At 44.8% G+C, this 17,380-nt stretch overlaps 1 protein-coding gene and 2 pseudogenes across 3 annotated transcripts in view; 2 read left to right on the top strand and 1 right to left on the bottom strand.

Annotated features, from left to right (window-relative positions):
- fosl2 (FOS like 2, AP-1 transcription factor subunit) overlaps positions 1-3,458 on the bottom strand; it is a 37,713-nt gene extending 34,255 nt beyond the window's left edge. Inside the window, exon 1 of one of the 3 annotated variants that reach the window (XM_070885728.1) lies at positions 2,556-3,458. In XM_070885728.1, the coding sequence (XP_070741829.1) occupies positions 2,556-2,675 (120 nt within the window). In that variant the 5' untranslated portion in view covers positions 2,676-3,458. Of the gene's footprint in view, positions 1-2,066; positions 2,500-2,555 lie in introns of those variants that run through there. The other 2 variants (XM_070885729.1, XM_070885730.1) reach the window with 2 other exon arrangements.
- Positions 3,459-5,707: 2,249 nt separating this feature from the next.
- LOC139267632 (U2 spliceosomal RNA) lies at positions 5,708-5,838 on the top strand (annotated as a pseudogene).
- A 167-nt stretch (positions 5,839-6,005) lies between these two features.
- LOC139267539 (U2 spliceosomal RNA) lies at positions 6,006-6,165 on the top strand (annotated as a pseudogene).
- The last annotated feature ends 11,215 nt before the right edge of the window (positions 6,166-17,380 follow it).

Genomic DNA, 17,380 nt, shown 5'->3' with positions numbered 1-17,380 from the left:
CAAGTCTAATTGTAGAAAATCCGCATCCCTCCCTGCCCCCCTCACTCACGCACACACACGCACTTGTGATGTTCAGGTTATTGTTATTAGCACTTTCAATCAACTTTCATCAGCAAATATCAGAACTCAAATCATAATCCCACTCTTTGCTCTGCCCGTCTTGGACTTGGCAAATGGCAGCAGCACAATCTAACTTTTTGATGAGATGTTAAACCGAGGCCCCGTCTGCCCTCTCACATGGATGTAAAAAATCCCATGGCACTATTTCGAAGAGCAGGGGAGTTCTCCCCCTTGGCCCGGCCAATGTTTATCCCTCAACCAACATCACTAAAACAGATTAGCTGTTCGTTATCACATTGCCGTTTGTGGGAGCTTGCTATGCGCAAATTGGCTGTCTCGTTTCTTACATTACAATAGTGACTGCACTTCAGAAAGTTGTAAATGGTTGTAAAAACACTTTGGGAAGGCCCGAGGTTGTGAAAGGCGCTACAGAAATGCAAGTTCTTTATTTTTCACTTCTGTGACTAGACAGAGGGAGACAAACTCGCCGGTGTTGGTGGTGATGGAGGGGGGTTCTTTTCATCCACTGACTTTGATCTTCATAATCAGCTACAGCAATGTCCTAGGAACAAGGATCCTAGACAGTGGGCTCCAAAAGCTCTAGAAGGAAATGCAGTTCCAACAGCACTGGAAACAGAAAGAAATCGGCCACCTAGAGCGCCACACGAGCCCAGAGGGAGACAGAGAGATGGAGAAACAAAAACACACCCAATTTGTACATGATAAATCACAGGGGTACATTTTATTTTCTATATAAAAATGTGTAAGTAAAGTTAGAAATATGCTAATCCGGTATGGTTTCCAGCCGCAAGCTACAGAGCCAACAAAACGCCCACTGTGTAAAAGGAGGACTTGGGGTGTGGCCAAAAGGCTGGCCTTGTAAGCGGTGCATTTACTGGAAGTCAATACATTAAACACACAGTGACAGAGCCAGCTCCCGGGAGCCGGATGGAAGTTCGCGGCCCACGGGCGGTAAGAGGGGTGGGGCTGACTGCCCAGAGAGGGCGTCAGTACAAACCTTGAACAAGAATTCCAGTTACATTTTAAAAATCGAAAATAACGGGGGGGGGGGGGTTGCAAGAGCTACCCGGAAAAGGTTTGGTTTAAGTTACAATTTCGGGAAGTGTTATTTGAGCATAGAGAGGTAGAAGGAAAGAGAGGAAAAACAAGACAAAATAAAGTCATCTCTCCGCGTTATCATGTTGGCAGCAGCACTGGGTAATGACTTCCGCCACAGAGCTGCAACACAAAGTCCGGAGAGCTTTTTTTTCTCTAGAGTTACGAAACCGATTTTGTAATCCCAGGCAATTGCAGCGTTGCGCAAGCTTCCCTCCAACTCGCCCCATTTCTTCACCGCCCTTAAAGGCAGGAACAAGGCGTGAAGGATTGCGTTAAATAAATAAGGGAGAGGAAAGTTACATCAGACTCGGGCTCCAATTAAAGTGACGGCGTCCCGGATTTAACTCATCTGGGAGGACAACTGGAGAGAACTTTACAGTTTTTAAATAGATAACAAACTATTATCCGAATCTTTTAAATGGCGCAGGGTTTTTTTTTTGAATGGGGAGGCAATTATTGGAAAGGCAATTGCTTTACAATGGGAAAAGTTATGTAAAAGTGACTCCCGTTTTGCCAACTTTGGGTTAGTTTATTTAAGTCAGTGGTAGTTCTTTTCAAATGGGCTCAGTGGAAAGACTGGCTGCATTCATTCCCTCCCTCCGCCTCGTCCGATAGCTGGGGAGGAAAATAGCTTCATGTCAAATGGACCAATAGCGCATGAAATCTGCCGAGAGAGAGAGCGGGCGAGGGGTCCTGGGACTGGGTACTGGGGCAAAATCCCCGGGATCTATGAGAAGGGCAGTTCAAATAACACAACTAACCGGAGGAGAATGGTCCTTCCCACAGATGCAAATTCATAAGCAAATTCATAATACGATGCTCCTGGCGACGTGTACTAAAACAGTAAGCAGGTTTAAAGTGACACATCTATTCATGTAAAAGCTCACCTGTGCACACAGAGACCATCTGACGCCGCTCCGGCAGTAGAAGCTGGTGATTCACACTTGTGCCAGTGTTTTGACAAAACCTCACACTGCACACTGGGCAGACACAGTCCCAGCTCTCACAGACAACCGGCGGCTGGGACCAGGAGAGGAAACACGCAAACCCACAGGCTGGGTACACGGCAGGGAAAGGAATGGACTCCCGCCTCTCTCTCTCTCTCTCTCTCTCTCTCACACACACACACACACACACACCAGGTCCCTCGTTAGCTAGGCAAAAAAAAACACAAGTTCCCGAAATTCATACTAAGATATTGAACCTAGCTACAGATCAATAATTGCCACAAGAAACAACATTACTTGGAAATTACCTATTCTTAAATGAACTAGACTTTTTTTTGGGGGGGGGGGGAGGGGAAGTGTCGGAGAGGATGAAGCATCGGGAAGCCCCCCTCTCTGTGTCTCCCCCTTCCGCAGGGTACTGAGCCTTACCTGGGAGCCGCTGGCAGGGCTACTGATGGTACCGGCACTGCCGAAGACGCTGTCGGGGCGAGCTGGAGACGCGCTGTTGCGGGAGGAAGTATCGTAGTTCCCGGGATAATCGTGGTACATGATCCACCGCAGTTAGAAGTTATTCTTGTTTTTAAAAAAAAGCTGGACCGGTGGTCTTTCTCCTGGGTAGATTTGCTCCGATATATATTTAAATATATGTGTATAAATATATTCCCAAAAATCCAAGTCCGCTGTTTAAGAAAACTTGTCCCTCAGTCAGTTATTTCCAAGACACTGTAGCACATACACACATTAACATTCCCTCGCTCTGCTCTCAGTTTCTCTTCTTGCAATTGATGAGCAGCAAAAATCCATAAAATGTCCTGGATTCGCCCCCCAAACTTTCCCCCTTTCTAGATTGAAACTTTAATATACTTTTTTAAAGAGCCAATCTCTTCCTCTCTGTATTTTTACACACTTCTCCCCCTTTCGCGGGTCTGATCGCTTGTTGCAGTGACTAATGATGTTTTTTTGGGTTGTGCCGCCCCCCTCGGTCGGATAGTTGCTGCGCGCTACCTCCCGAGGTTGATGAGTCAGTACTCTGGTATTAAGTCTGGTCTTTTTATTTCCAACACTCCTGCAGCTCAGGATTCACGTCAAAGCTGTCGGATCCGCCCAACGTCCAGCAGCCGGGGAGGGTGCCGAGAGAAATCTTTCCCTCGTCTCTGATACTCAGCAACTCACCGCTCCCGCCCCGAATCCAACTCGTTGCTTCATTTCCACCCTGACCTTTCTAAAAGATATATCTATATATTTTAAAGAAACGTGTTTGCAAACGCTCAGCGGTGACATAGGATCCATGTGAGATCTTTGTTTCTCTCTCTATGACTAAGATCTGGTCGATGGTAGCGTCCATTGACGTAGAGTGCTGCCTAAAAATGGATATTTGCGTCAAATGATGCGAGGTGTGGGTTTCCTTGGTTAACGTGACGTCTGTACGGAGGGATTCCCTTTTCGTGCGTCCGAGCCATTAAAGAGACAGATCTAATTCCACCCACCCCCACACAGACACAATCCACAACTCCCCCACCACCCCCCAACCTTCTGCAAAGAGCTAAAATGCATACCCCGTTATGTGTGTGTGTATGCGCCGCTTGTTCCCTACACTTGTGAATTTGCATGTTCACCAAAATGCAGCCATTCCCATCTGTGGTGGGTCTTTTGTGTGGCATTGGCACCCAGTCCTTCCCGTGTCCGAGCGTCGCACCCCGGCGGCCCACTGGGAACCTCGGAGCCGGGCAAAAACTGGGGAAGAAAGCGCAATGGCATCTCACCTGGATTGAAGTGTAAAGTGTACAGGAGGGAAATTAAATCTTACCCTGGGTTAAAATGTAAGTGCACACGGTAGGGGAGTGTAAATGCCTAGATTCAAATACAAAGTGTATGCAGACCCTTCCACTCTTATAGTCACCACTATCGGGTTTTTTTCCAAACTATATTTACAAAAAAACTTACTGTTATCACATACATTTTTTTGAATGGAAAAGTTTATTATTATGCTGAGATTTGTTTTTCTCACTGAAGGGTTCTGTTTGTGAAATCGGCAATTATAGTCGGATGAAAGGGAATATTACCCTCTTAGAATCTTCAAAAAACACTTTACTTGAAAAAGTTGTATCTCTAATTACTATCCGATTGTTAATAATAACATTGCATTTTAACATCGGCTTTCTTCCAAAACGTCGGACAAGAAGTGAATGCAGTTTTCTATTTCCGACAAATCTCCATGCAAATTAAATTTGGGGTGATGAATCTGGTCCCATTAATTCCGCGCCCAGTGAGATCCTGCAATAACCCGTTATATACTATTCCCCACACTGGGCCGAAATCTCGACTGAATAGAATGGTTTATCGGTCTTTGGTTCATTTCAGCCCACACTGTAACATTACTGGCCTGTGAAGTGACATACTGCACGTACTGCAGTATGGGAGGAGAAGAGAGCGGCTCGGACTGCCTGGCCTGTTTCCATGTGGGGAAAACATGCCTGACAATGGCGCTCATGTGTTTGGAAACCCATAACTTACGCGATGTTTAAAAATAAACATTTATTTTTACCATTTTCTTTGTGCTAAAGGTTAGAATACAATGAGCAATATTTTCCATTCCGAAGAAGATTGCGCATCGGCTGAACGGTTTGTACGATTTGCACTTTGTGTAGCATCTTATCATCGCTCTGAAATGTCTCAAAGCCCTTCACACAATTAACTAGAAGGAATTGGAGCGCAGTGACCGTTACGTAGGCAAGGTCAGCAAGGAGAGGAATGAGCATTGAATGTGTGTTTTATGGTGTTGGTTGAGAGAGGAATGTTGGCGAGGACACTCTCTGCTCATCTTCAAAGAGTGTCATGCGATCTTTAACATGCTTAGTTGAAGGTATGGCAACAGGTTAAGTCAACAGAATATTCCCTGAGGAGAAAGAAAGACTTGCATTTATATAGCCTTTCATGACCACCGGGCGTCCCAAAGCACTTTACAGCCAATGAAGTACTTTTTGAAGTTGTAATATAGGAAATTATTGGAATATAGGAACAGGAGTAGGCCATTCAGCCCCTCGAGCCTGTTGCGCTATTCAATGAAATCATGGCTGATCTGTGATCTAACTCCATGTACCCACCATTGGCCCATAACACTTAATACCTTTGGTTTACTATCAATCTGAGATTTAAAATTCACAATTGACTCAGCATCAACTGCCGTTTGCGGAAGAGAGTTTCAACCTTCTACCACCCTTTGTGTGTAGAAGTGTTTCCTAATTTCACTCCTGAACGGTCTGGCTCTAATTTTTAGACTATGATCCCTAGTCCTAGACACCCCAACCAAGGAAATATAGAAACTGTTGTAATACAGACAGCAAGCACCCAGAAACAGCACTGTGATAATGACCAGATAATCTGTTTTCGTGAAGCTGATTGAGGGATGAATATTGGTCAGGACACCGAGGATAACTGCCCTGCTCTACATCCAGGGCAGGATGTTTTACATCCACCTGAGAGCCTCCTTGATAAAGTGCAACATCCCCACCAACACCTAGGAGTCCCTGGCCAAAGACCACCCGAAGTGGAGGGAGTGCATCCTGGAGGGCGCTGAGCACTTCGAGTCTCATCTAAGATCAAGTGTAGTATCTGTTCTTGCGTTTGTGAGGAGGTGGGTGGGGGGCTTGACCCATCCACCTCCATGGCACGAACCTGGTATTGCAGTACTTCCAGGAACGGTGCTTGGGCTCTAGGCCTTTTGGCTAAGAGCATTGGCGCAGAGTGATCCTTGACAGGTGCAAGGTGACCTCTGGTGTTTGTGATCTGACAAAGAATTGGAAAGATTGGCAACGAATTTTAAAAAAAATCTGTTCTTGCGTTTGTGATCTGACAAAGAATTGGAAAGATTGGCAACGAATAAATTTTTTTTTAAAAATCTGTCCTTATCAGTTTAATATCCCCTATGGTGACATGATATTGAATTGATTTTTGGATAGGGAGCTGGATCAGGGGCATGCCCTGTCCACTCCATGCACCGACCTGGTATTGCAATATTTCCAGGAACGGTGCAACTTCGCCTCTCGGCCTTTTGGCCTAAGATCAAACACATTGGCGCAAAGTGATCTTTGGCGTTAGAGTTGATCTGGAACGAAATTGGATTAAAAAAATATTTTAAAAATGCATAAATCAAACGCAGGCAGCGGAAGGAGTGTGCGGCAAACTTGTCCCACCCACCCTTTCCTTCAACCACTGTCTGTCCCACCTGTGACAGAGTTTGTGGCTCTGGTATTGGACCATTCAGCCACCTAAGAACTCGTTTTAAGAGTGGATTCCGAGGATGATGATGATGAGAGAGCAGATGGGGTCTCGGCTTAAGGTCTCATCCGAAAGAACCTCCAACAGTGCAGCACTCCCGTAGCACTGCACTGCAGTGTTAGCCTAGATTTATGTGCTCAAGTCTCTGGAATGGGACTTGAACCCACAACTTCGGACTCAGAGTGCTACCCGCTGAGCCACTTGCTGACACACAAAGCGTTAGAAGGTTATGTTGATAGGGTTAATTGAGGAGAGATGGGAGGAGGCTCATAGGGCTGGAATGGATCAGTTGGGTCGAATAGCCTGTATCTGTGCTATAAACTCTATGTAATGCTATGCCTGGACAGGGGCCCGAACTCTCAGCCTTCAGAATGCTGAAGTGGCGTCAACTGAGCAAAGTTACATTTTACTTTTCATTTAAAAAAAAATACTACCAACTACAAGCAGATATGGTATTCTAAGGTCACACTTAAAAAAATTTTATGGAATCTGTTGCGGAACAGACGCACACATGTATAATTGCCCCACGTAAGCCATTTGAATCGTGCAGGATTCAAGCAAGTGTCGACTTGCTGGAACAGCAGTGAGGTAGAAACTTGTAAGGCTGGATTTGTGCTCGAATACTGGCCTTGCTCCCCACCCTTTATAATGACACCGAGTTCTGACCAGGCTTGTCTTTGGCTTTAGGGGATTACATATTATTTATTGTGTTTTTTAAGATGACGAGAGTCTGAATCCGACACCCGCCCCCCACTTGAACATAAGCACGTGTCATTGTGTACATTGCTTTCAGTGGAGTCGTGTAATCCGTGAGCTGCACTGTGCAAACCAAAGCAGGAACATAGAAGGTACATTAGGAATTAAGAAGACCTTTTGCCAGCAGTCCTTGGACAGATAACGGGCCAGTGATCGTGAACGTCAGTCAGACATGTCTCTAGCCTGCAGAAACAGCGCTCCAAGTGAATTAACCTCACTTTGATGGGAGATGGATTTGTGAGGGGACAGGCACCCAGCTGAAGTCGAACACAATCCACAGCAAGATAGGATGGTGTTGCATCCCTGCTGGATCCTGGTCTATACATGGTCACAGCTTCTCGCTTGTACTAACGCTATTGGTACTACAAGCTTATGACAACACACAATATTGACTTAAGTGCATTATATTTTTATTATTCGCTGGTTAACTCATTCTCGGTGTCGACTAAAAAAAATGATTAAGAGAGGGAAGATAGATTATGAAAGTAAACTAGCACGAAATATAAAAACAGATAGTAAGAGTTTCTACAGGTATATAAAAAGGAAAAGAGTAGCTAAAGTAAACATTGGTCCCCTGGAGGATGAGACTGGGGAATTAATAATGGAGAACAGGGAAATGGCAGAGACGTTGAACAAATATTTTGTATCGGTCTTCATGGTAGAAGACACTAAAAACATCCCAATAGTGGATAATCAAGGGGCTATAGGGAGGGAGGAAATTAATACAATCACTATCACTAATGACGTATTACTAGCTAAATAATGGGACTAAAGGCAGACAAGTCCTCTGGATGTGATGCCTTACATCCTAGGGGTCTTAAGAGAAGTGGCTGCAGAGATAGTGGATGCATTGGTTGTCATCTACCAAAATTCCCTGGATTCTGGGGCAGTCTCAACAGATTAGAAAACCGCAAATGTAACACCCCTATTTAAAAAAGGAGGCAGACAAAAAGCAGGAAACTATAGACCAGTTAGCCTAACATCTGTCGTTGGGAAAATGCTGGAGTCCATCATTAAGGAAGCAGTAGCAGGACATTTGGAAAAGCATGATTCAATCAAGCAGAGTCAGCGTGGTTTTATGAAAGGGAAATCATGTTTGACAAATTTGCTGGAGTTCTTTGAGGATGTAATGAGCAGGGTGGATAAGGGGGAAACCAGTGGATGTGGTGTATTTGGATTTCCAGAAGGCATTCGATAAGGTGCCACATAAGTGGTTACTGCCAAAATGAAAGCTCACGGGGTTGAGGGTAATATATTAGCATGGATAGAGGATTGGTTAACTAACAGAAAACAGAGAGTCGGGATAAATGGGTCATTTCCAATTGGCAAACAGTGACTAGTGGGGTGCCGCAGGGATCGGTGCTAGGCCCTCAATTATTTACAATCTATATTAATGACTTGGATGAAGGGACCGAGTGTAATGTAGCCAAGTTTGCTGATGATACAAAGATGGGTGGGAAAGCAAATTGTGAGGCGGACACAAAAAATCTACAAAGGGAGATAGACAGGCTAAATGAGTGGGCAAACATTTGGCAGATGGAGTACAATGTGGGAAAATGTGAGGTTATCCACTTTGGCAGAAATAATAGGAAAGCAAATTATAATTTAAATGGAAAAAAGTTGCAAAATGCTGCAGTACAGAGAGACCTGGAGTCCTTGTGCATGAAACACAAAAAGTTAGTATGCAGGTACAGTAAGTAATCAGAAAGGCAAATGGAATGTTGGCCTTTATTGCAAGGAGGATAGAGTATAAAAGCAGAGAAATCCTGCTACAACTTTACAGGGTATTGGTGAGGCCATACCTGGAGTGCTGCATACAGTTTTGGTCTCCGTATTTAAGGAAGGATATACTTGCATTGGAGGCTGTTCAGAGAAGGTTCACTCGGTTGATTCCGGAGATGAGAGATTTGACTTATGAGGATAGGTTGAGCCTATACACATTGGAATTCAAAAGAATGAGAGGTGATCTTATTGAAACTGATAAGATAACGAGGGTACTCGACAAGGTAGATGCAGAGAGGATATTTCCACTCATATGGGAAACTAAAACTAGCGGACATAGTCTTAGAATAAGGAGCCGCCCATTTAAAACTGAGTTGAGGAGAAATTTCTTCTCAGAGGGTTGTAAATCTATAGAATTCTCTGCCCCAGAGAGCTGTGCAGGCTGGGTCATTGAATGTATTTAAGGCTGAGATAGACAGATTTTTGAGCGATAAGGGAGTAAAGGGTTATGGGGAACAGGCAGGAAAGTGGAGCTTAGTCCATGATCAGATCAGCCATGATCTTTTTGAATGGCGGAGCAGGCTCGAGGCGCTGTATGGTCTACTCCTGCTCCTATTTCTTATGACCCTTAACTACTGCCCTTCATTTTTTCCAAGGTGCTATATACAAACAGCGTTTATTCTCAGCTGTAGCTCAGTTCGTAGGACCCTCTCCTTTAAGTCAAAACGTTGTGGGTTCACAGTTCCACTCTAGACTTAAAGCAGAAAAATCTAGGCTGACGCTCCAGTGCAGTACTGAGGGAATACTGCACTATCGGAGGTGCTGTCTTTTGGATGAGACATTAAACACATCTGCTGTCTCAGGTGGACATAAAAGATCCCGTGGCACCATTTCGAAGAAGAGCAGGGGAGTTTCCCCGGTGTCCTGGCCAATATTTATCTCTCAATCACCATCACTAAAAAGATTATCTGGTCATTAACACATTGCTGTTTGTGGGAGCTTGCTGTGAGCGAATTGGCTGCTGCGTTTCCTACATTACAACAGTTACTACAGTTCAAAAGTACTTCATTGGCTGTAAAGCGCTTTGGAACGTCATGAAAGATGCAATATAAATGCAAATCTTTCTTTCTTTACACATAATTAGAAATTAAAGAAAGACTTGCATTTCACCACCTCACGTCCCAAAGCGCTTATACAGACAATGAAGTACTTTTGAAGTGTAGTCACTGTTGCAATGTAGGAAATACATTAAGACCCTAGGATGTAAGCCATCACATCCAGGGGACTTGACTGCTTTTAGTCCCATTATTTTATAGGGAGCAGCATGTGGCGGCCCAGCCTGGAAATCGACGCGATCCCGGCCTGCAAGACCATCAGTGGCGGGGCCATTACAGGGAGCAGCATGCAGCGGCATGCCACTGCAGGGAGCAGCATGTGCTGCTGCAGGAGGGCAACAGCTGCAAAGTCAGGGCAGTGTGGGCAGGCACAGCAGGAGGGGTGAAGGAGCGGCAAGAATTTGTAGAGGGATGTGATCGGGGCCCAGGAGAGGTGAGGACCCAGGGGCAGCACGAGCCAGCCCACACTGCTATATGTGTGCGCGCTAGGTCCGTGCAGCAGAGCTGGTCTCCAGTCATCTTGGGTAATACTTGCCACTGGACCAAGACCGAGCTCTGTCAAGCACATTAAAAAAATCCACGCACAGGCATCTTCCACCCTTCAAGATGTAGATCGGGATTATTAGGTCCTTCATTGAAACACCTGTGAACTCATCCCTTTTTGGCGTGGAAGCCAAGTCATCCTCGCTTCGAGGGAATGTCTATGATTGATAATTGATTGAAGGAAATACAGTGATATCTGCAAAACAGATACACCGCTTTGAGTACTGTTGAGGGGGATGACTCATCAGGGGGGAGCAGCAGCAGCCAAGTTCATGGCACCGTGGGTGGCTCTGCTGCACAGGAGGGCAGGAAAAAGAGTGGGAGAGCTATAGTGATAGGGGATTCGATTGTAAGGAGAATAGATAGGCGTTTCTGCGGCCGCAACCGAGACTCCAGGATGGTATGTTGCCTCCCTGGTGCAAGGATCAAGGATGTCTCGGAGCGGGTGCAGGACATTCTGAAAAGGGAGGGTGAACAGCCAGTTGTCGTGGTGCATATAGGTACCAACGATATAGGTAAAAAACAGGATGAGGTCCTACAAGACGAATTTAGGGAGCTAGGAGCTAAATTAAAAAGTAGGACCACAAAAGTAGTAATCTCAGGATTGCTACCAGTGCCATGTGCTAGTCAGAGTAGGAATCGCAGAATAGCTCAGATGAATACGTGGCTTGAGGAGTGGTGCAAAAGGGAGGGATTCAAATTCCTGGGACATTGGAACCAGTTCTGGGGGAGGTGGGACCAGTATTAACCAGATGGTCTGCACCTGGGCAGGACCGGAACCAATGTCCTAGGGGGAGTGTTTGTTAGTGCTGTTGGGGAGGAGTTAAATTAACATGGCAGGGGGATGGGAACCTATGCAGGGAGACAGAGGGAAATAAAATGGAGGCAGAAGTAAAAGATAGAAAGGTGAATAGTAAAAGTGGAGGGCAGAGAAACCCAAGGCAAAAAACAAAAAGGGCCACATTACAGAAAAATTCTAAAGGGGCAAAGTGTGTTAAAAAGACAAGCCTGAAGGCTCTGTGCCTCAATGCAAGGCGTATTCGGAATAAGGTGGACAAATTAACTGCGCAGACAGCAGTTAACGGATATGATGTAATTGGCATCACGGAGACGTGGTTCCAGGGTGACCAAGGCTGGGAACTCAACATCCAGGGGTATTCAACATTTAGGAAGGATAGACAGAGAGGAAAAGGAGGCAGGGTGGCGTTGCTGGTTAAAGAGGAAATTAATGCAATAGTAAGGAGGGACATTAGCCTGGATGATGTGAAATCGGTATGGGAGGAGCTGCGGAATACCAAAGGGCAGAAAACGCTAGTGGGAGTTGTGTACAGACCACCAAACAGTAGTAGTGAGGTTGAGGACAGCATCAAACAAGAAATAAGGGATGTGTGCAATAAAGGTACAGCAGTTATCATGGGCGATTTTAATCTACATATTGATTGGGCTAACCAAACTGGTAGCAATGCGGTGGAGGAGGATTTCCTGGAGTCTATTAGGGATGGTTTCCTAGACCAATATGTTGAGGAACCAACTAGAGAGCTGGCTATCCAAGACTGGGTGATGTGTAAAGAGAAGGGACTAATTAGCAATCTTGTTGTGCGAGGCCCCTTGGGGAAGAGTGACCATAATATGGTAGAATTCTTTATTAAGATGGAGAGTGACACAGTTAATTCGGAAACTAGGGTTCTGAACTTAAGGAAAGGTAACTTTGATGGTATGAGGCGTGAATTGGCTAGAATAGACAAGCAAAGGATACTTAAAGGGATGACGGTGGATAAGCAATGGCAAATATTTAAAGATCACATGGATGAACTTCAGCAATTGTACATGCCTGTCTGGAGTAAAAATAAAACTGGGAAGGTGACTCAACCGTGGCTAATAAGGGAAATTAAGGATAGTGTTAAAACCAAGGAAGAGGCATATACATTGGCTAGAAAAAGCAACAAACCTGAGGACTGGGAGAAATTTAGAATTCAACAGAGGAGGACTAAGGGTTTAATTAAGAGAGGGAAAATAGAGTACGAGAGGAAGCTTGCAGGGAACATAAAAACTGACTGCAAAAGCCTCTATAAATATGTGAAGAGAAAAAGATTAGTGAAAACAACCGTAGGTCCCTTGCAGTCGGATTCAGGTGAATTTATAATGGGGAACAAAGAAATGGCAGACCAATTGAACAAATACTTTGGTTCTGTCTTCATGAAGGAAGACACAAATAACCTTCCGAATGTACTATGGGACAGTGGGTCTCGTGAGAAGGGGGAACTGAAGGATATCCTTATTAGGCGGGAAATTGTGTTAGGGAAATTGATGGGATTGAAGGCCGATAAATCCCTGGGGCCTGATAGTCTGTATCCCAGAGTACTTAAGGAAGTGGCCATAGAAATAATGGATGCATTGGTGATCATCTATCGACTCTGGATCAGTTCCAATGGACTGGAGGGTAGCTAATGTAACACCACTTTTTAAAAAAGGAGGGAGAGAGAAAACGGGGAATTATGGACCGGTTAGCCTGACATCAGTAGTGGGGAAAATGTTGGAATCAATCATTAAGGATGAAATAGCAGCACATTTGGAAAGCAGTGATAGGATCGGTCCAAGTCAGCATGGATTTATGAAAGGGAAATCATGCTTGACGAATCTTCTGGAATTTTTTGAGCATGTAACTAACAGAGTAGACAAGGGAGAACCAGTGGATGTGATGTATTTGGACTTTCAAAAGGCTTTTGACAAGGTCCCGCAGAAGATATTGGTGTGCAAAATCAAAGCGCATGGTATTGGGGGTAATGTACTGACGTGGATAGAGAACTGATTGGCAGACAGGAAACAGAGAGGCGGGATAAACGAGTCCTTTTCAGAATGGCAGGCTGTGACTAGTGGAGTGCCGCAGGGCTCAGTGCTGGGACCCCAGCTCTTTACAATATACATTAATGATTTAGATGAAGGAATTGAGTGTAATATCTCCAAGTTTGCAGACGACACTAAACTGGGTGGTGGTGTGAGCTGTGAGGAGGACGCTAAGAGGCCGCAGAGTGACTTGGACAGGTTAGGTGAGTGGGCAAATGCATGGCAGATGCAGTATAATGTGGATAAATGTGAGGTTATCCATTTTGGGGCAAAAACACGAAGGCAGAATATTATCTGGATGGTGGCAGATTAGGAAAAGGGGAGGTGCAACGAGACCTGGGTGTCATGGTTCATCAGTCATTGAAAGTTGGCATGCAGGTACAGCAGGCGATGAAGAAGGCAAATGGTACGTTGGCCTTCATAGCTAGTGGATTTGAGTATAGGAGCAGGGAGGTCTTACTGCAGTTGTACAGGGCCTTTGTGAGGCCTCACCTGAAATATTGTGTTCAGTTTTGGTCTCCTAATCTGAGGAAGGACGTTCTTGCTATTGAGGGAGTGCAGCGAAGGTTCACCAGACTGATTCCAGGGATGGCTGGACTGTCATATGAGGAGAGACTGGATCAACTGGGCCTTTATTCACTGGAGTTTAGAAGGATGAGAGGGGATCTCTTAGAAACGTATAAGATTCTGACGGGACTGGACAGGTTAGATGCGGGAAGAATGTTCCCGATGTTGGGGAAGTCCAGAACCAGGGGACATAGTCTTAGGATAAGGGGTAGGCCATTTAGGACCGAGATGAGGAGAAACGTCTTCACTCAGAGAGTTGTTAACCTGTGGAATTCCCTGCCGCAGAGAGTTGTTGATGCCAGTTCACTGGATATATTCAAGCAGGAGTTAGATATGGCCTTACGGCTAAGGGGATCAAGGGGTATGGAGAGAAAGCAGGAAAGGGTACTGAGGGAATGATATACCATGATCTTATTGAATGGCAGTGCAGGCGCGAAGGGCCAAATGGCCTACTCCTGCACCTATTTTCTATGTTTCTATGTTTCTATAAATATCCAGTTCTCAGTAGCTTGCCATTGCACTGCGCGAAACTGCATTAGCTGTAGTCTTACTACTGCATCAGGACCCACAGTTTGTTAGAACTGACACTGCCTTTATTGGATCTGATACAGAGGGCCCTTGAATTACGCTGCACAGATATTAACCTTGACATATCTACATGAAATTCCTCTGCTTTTTAACTAAGGCATTAAAGTTAGTGCTCCTGTCAAAGAAAGAGATCCAAAGAATTTCAAATGTCCCTTGGCTAATATCATATAGCCTAATCCCAAGGCCAACGTATAACAGACACATCATTATCATCATCATCATAGGCAGTCCCTCGGAATCGAGGAAGACTTGCCTCTACTCTAAAAATGAGTTCTTAGGTGACTGAACAGTACAATACGAGAAACACAGTCGCTGTCACAGGTGGGACAGATAGTTGTTGAGGGAAAGGATGGGTGAGACTGGTTTGCCGCATGCTCTTTCCACTGCCTCTGCTTGCTTTCTGCATGCTCTCGGCGTTGAGACTTGAGGTGCTCAGCAGCAATGAGAACCAATGAGGGCAATACCAGCTCTACTAATACAAAAGTAAAATACTGGAGATGCTGGAATCTGAAATAAAAACAGCTCTACTAAACTGTACTGACTGGTGCATCAAGTGATACTTGTCTGGTCAGTAAAGCTGGCACTCAGGTGCAGTACTGAGGGAGTGGAGAGGAGGAAGCAGAATCAAATTGTGATCCCGGTTAGAAGAGCAGAATAACATGCAACAGTGCTGGTCATAATCATGTAACTTGATCATGGGAGCCTGATGATCACTGACAAACACTGCTGTCACCAGAAAAAAATACTTTACCCAATGAAAATGAAATCAATTCCAACTTTTTGTCGAAAAATAGGCTGGAGTGTGATCCAAGGAGATAACTGATCTTAGGGTCAAACAATGTTATGATATGAACACTTAGCACCTTGTGACATCCTCAAGCCCATGTGTTGTTCTGTATTGAATGCACAACACAATCTTATTGCTATACAATAGCAGTGTTTTCCAATCATGCACCACAGATGGAATTTTGGTAATCTTTCAGTGATTACATCACAGCTTTAATCCTTTAATGAGTATGTTGTCACACATCAATTAGTTGTGTTCAAGCCATCAGTGATGGTTGTGACACACGTTACCAATAAATAAACACCTCCACACAGTAATAGCAGGTAGGCGTAATTTTTGATCATTAAATATAACTTCTGAGCATTATATCACTGGAATAGTGGGCAAAGGGACCACAGCATCTGGTACTGAGCCACAGAGACCAGAACGCTCCAGGTTTGATTCCCAGATGGTGCTGAATTGGCTGAGCGCAGCTACTATGATAGTAGGAGTGCTGGAGCTGTCCGAGGAAATGGAAAGTTCCTGCTATGTGTTATATCCAGTGACCCTTTCTGAACGGGCAGTATGTGTGGATATTGGGTGAGAACAGGATTTGATTTGGCAATGGTGCCCTCCACTGTCGAGTAGCTTGGTGGCATTCACAGTCTAGAGACACATATTAAGCATAGCCACATAGACAAGTGACAGGAGAGCTGCCGTTCCTTTCTATATTCATCACTCTCTCAATCTCTCTATTGCTCTATCTCTCTCCAGGGATTTGAGCACAAAATCTAGGCTGAAACTGCAGGGCAGTACTGAGGGTGTGCTGCACTGTCGGAGGTGCTGTCTTTTGGATGAGATGTTAAACTGAGGCCACGTCTGCCCTTTCAAATGGAGAAAAAGATCCCCTGGCAGTATTTTGAAGAAGAGCAAGGGAGTTCACCCCAGTGTCCTGACTCAATATTTATCCCTCATCGAACACCAAATAACAGATGATCTGGTATTATCACATGTGGGAGCTTGCTGTGCACAAAATTGGCTGCCACATCACCTACATTTCAGCAGTGACTATACTTCAAAAGTACTTCATTGGCTGTAAAGCGCTTTGAGACGACCTGAGATTGTGAAAAGTGTCATATAAATGTATATATTTATTTCATCTATCTAACTAATCACTCTTAGGTTTTTGGTACTTATTTTTATTTGCAGGATGTGAGATTGCCCATCTCTAATTGCCATCGAGAAGATAGTGGTGAGCCTCCTTCTTGAACCTCTGCAGTTCTTGTGGTGAAGGTCCTCCCACAGTGCTGTTAGGGAGGGAGTTCCAGGACTTTGACCCAGTGATGAATAAGGAATGGCGATATATTTCCAAGTCTGAATGGTATGTAACTTGGATCGGAACTTGCAGGTGAAGGTACTCCCATGCGCCTGCTGCTCATGTCCTTCTAGGTGGTAGAGGTCGCGGGTTTGGGAGTTGCTGCCGAAGAAACCTTGGCGAGTTGCTGCAGTGCATCTTATAGATGGTTCACACTGCAGCCACGGTGCACCGGTGGTGGAGGGAGTGAATGTTGAAGGTGGTGGATGGGGTGCCAATCAAGCGGGTTGCATTGTCCTGGATGGTGTCGAGCTTCTTGAGTGTTGTTGGAGCTGCACACATGCAGGCAAGCAGAGAGCATTCCATCACACTCCTGACTTGTGCCTGTAGATAATTTACTATAATTTACTATATTAACGACTTGGATGAAGCGGCCGAGTGTAATGTAGCCAAGTTTACTGGTGCTACAAATATGGGTGTGAAAGCAAGTTATGAGGAGGGCACAAAAAATCTGCAAAGGGATATAGACAGGCTAAGTAAATAGGCAAATATTTGGCAGATGGAGTATAATGTGGGAAAGTGTGAGGTTATCCACTTTGGCAGGAAAAATAAAAAAGCAAATTATTATTCAAATAGAGAGAGATTACAAAATGCTGCAGTACAGAGGGACCTGGGAATCCTTGTGCATAAAACACAAAAAGTTAGTATGCAGGTACCGCAAGTAATCAGGAAGGCAAATGGAATGTTGACCTTTATTGCA

The sequence above is a fragment of the Pristiophorus japonicus genome, chromosome 7, assembly GCF_044704955.1.
Source record: "Pristiophorus japonicus isolate sPriJap1 chromosome 7, sPriJap1.hap1, whole genome shotgun sequence".
In the NCBI taxonomy this organism is placed as follows: Eukaryota; Metazoa; Chordata; class Chondrichthyes; family Pristiophoridae; genus Pristiophorus; species Pristiophorus japonicus.
Note: the sequence above shows the minus strand (reverse complement) of the source record. Positions and strands in the feature narration are given on the sequence as shown.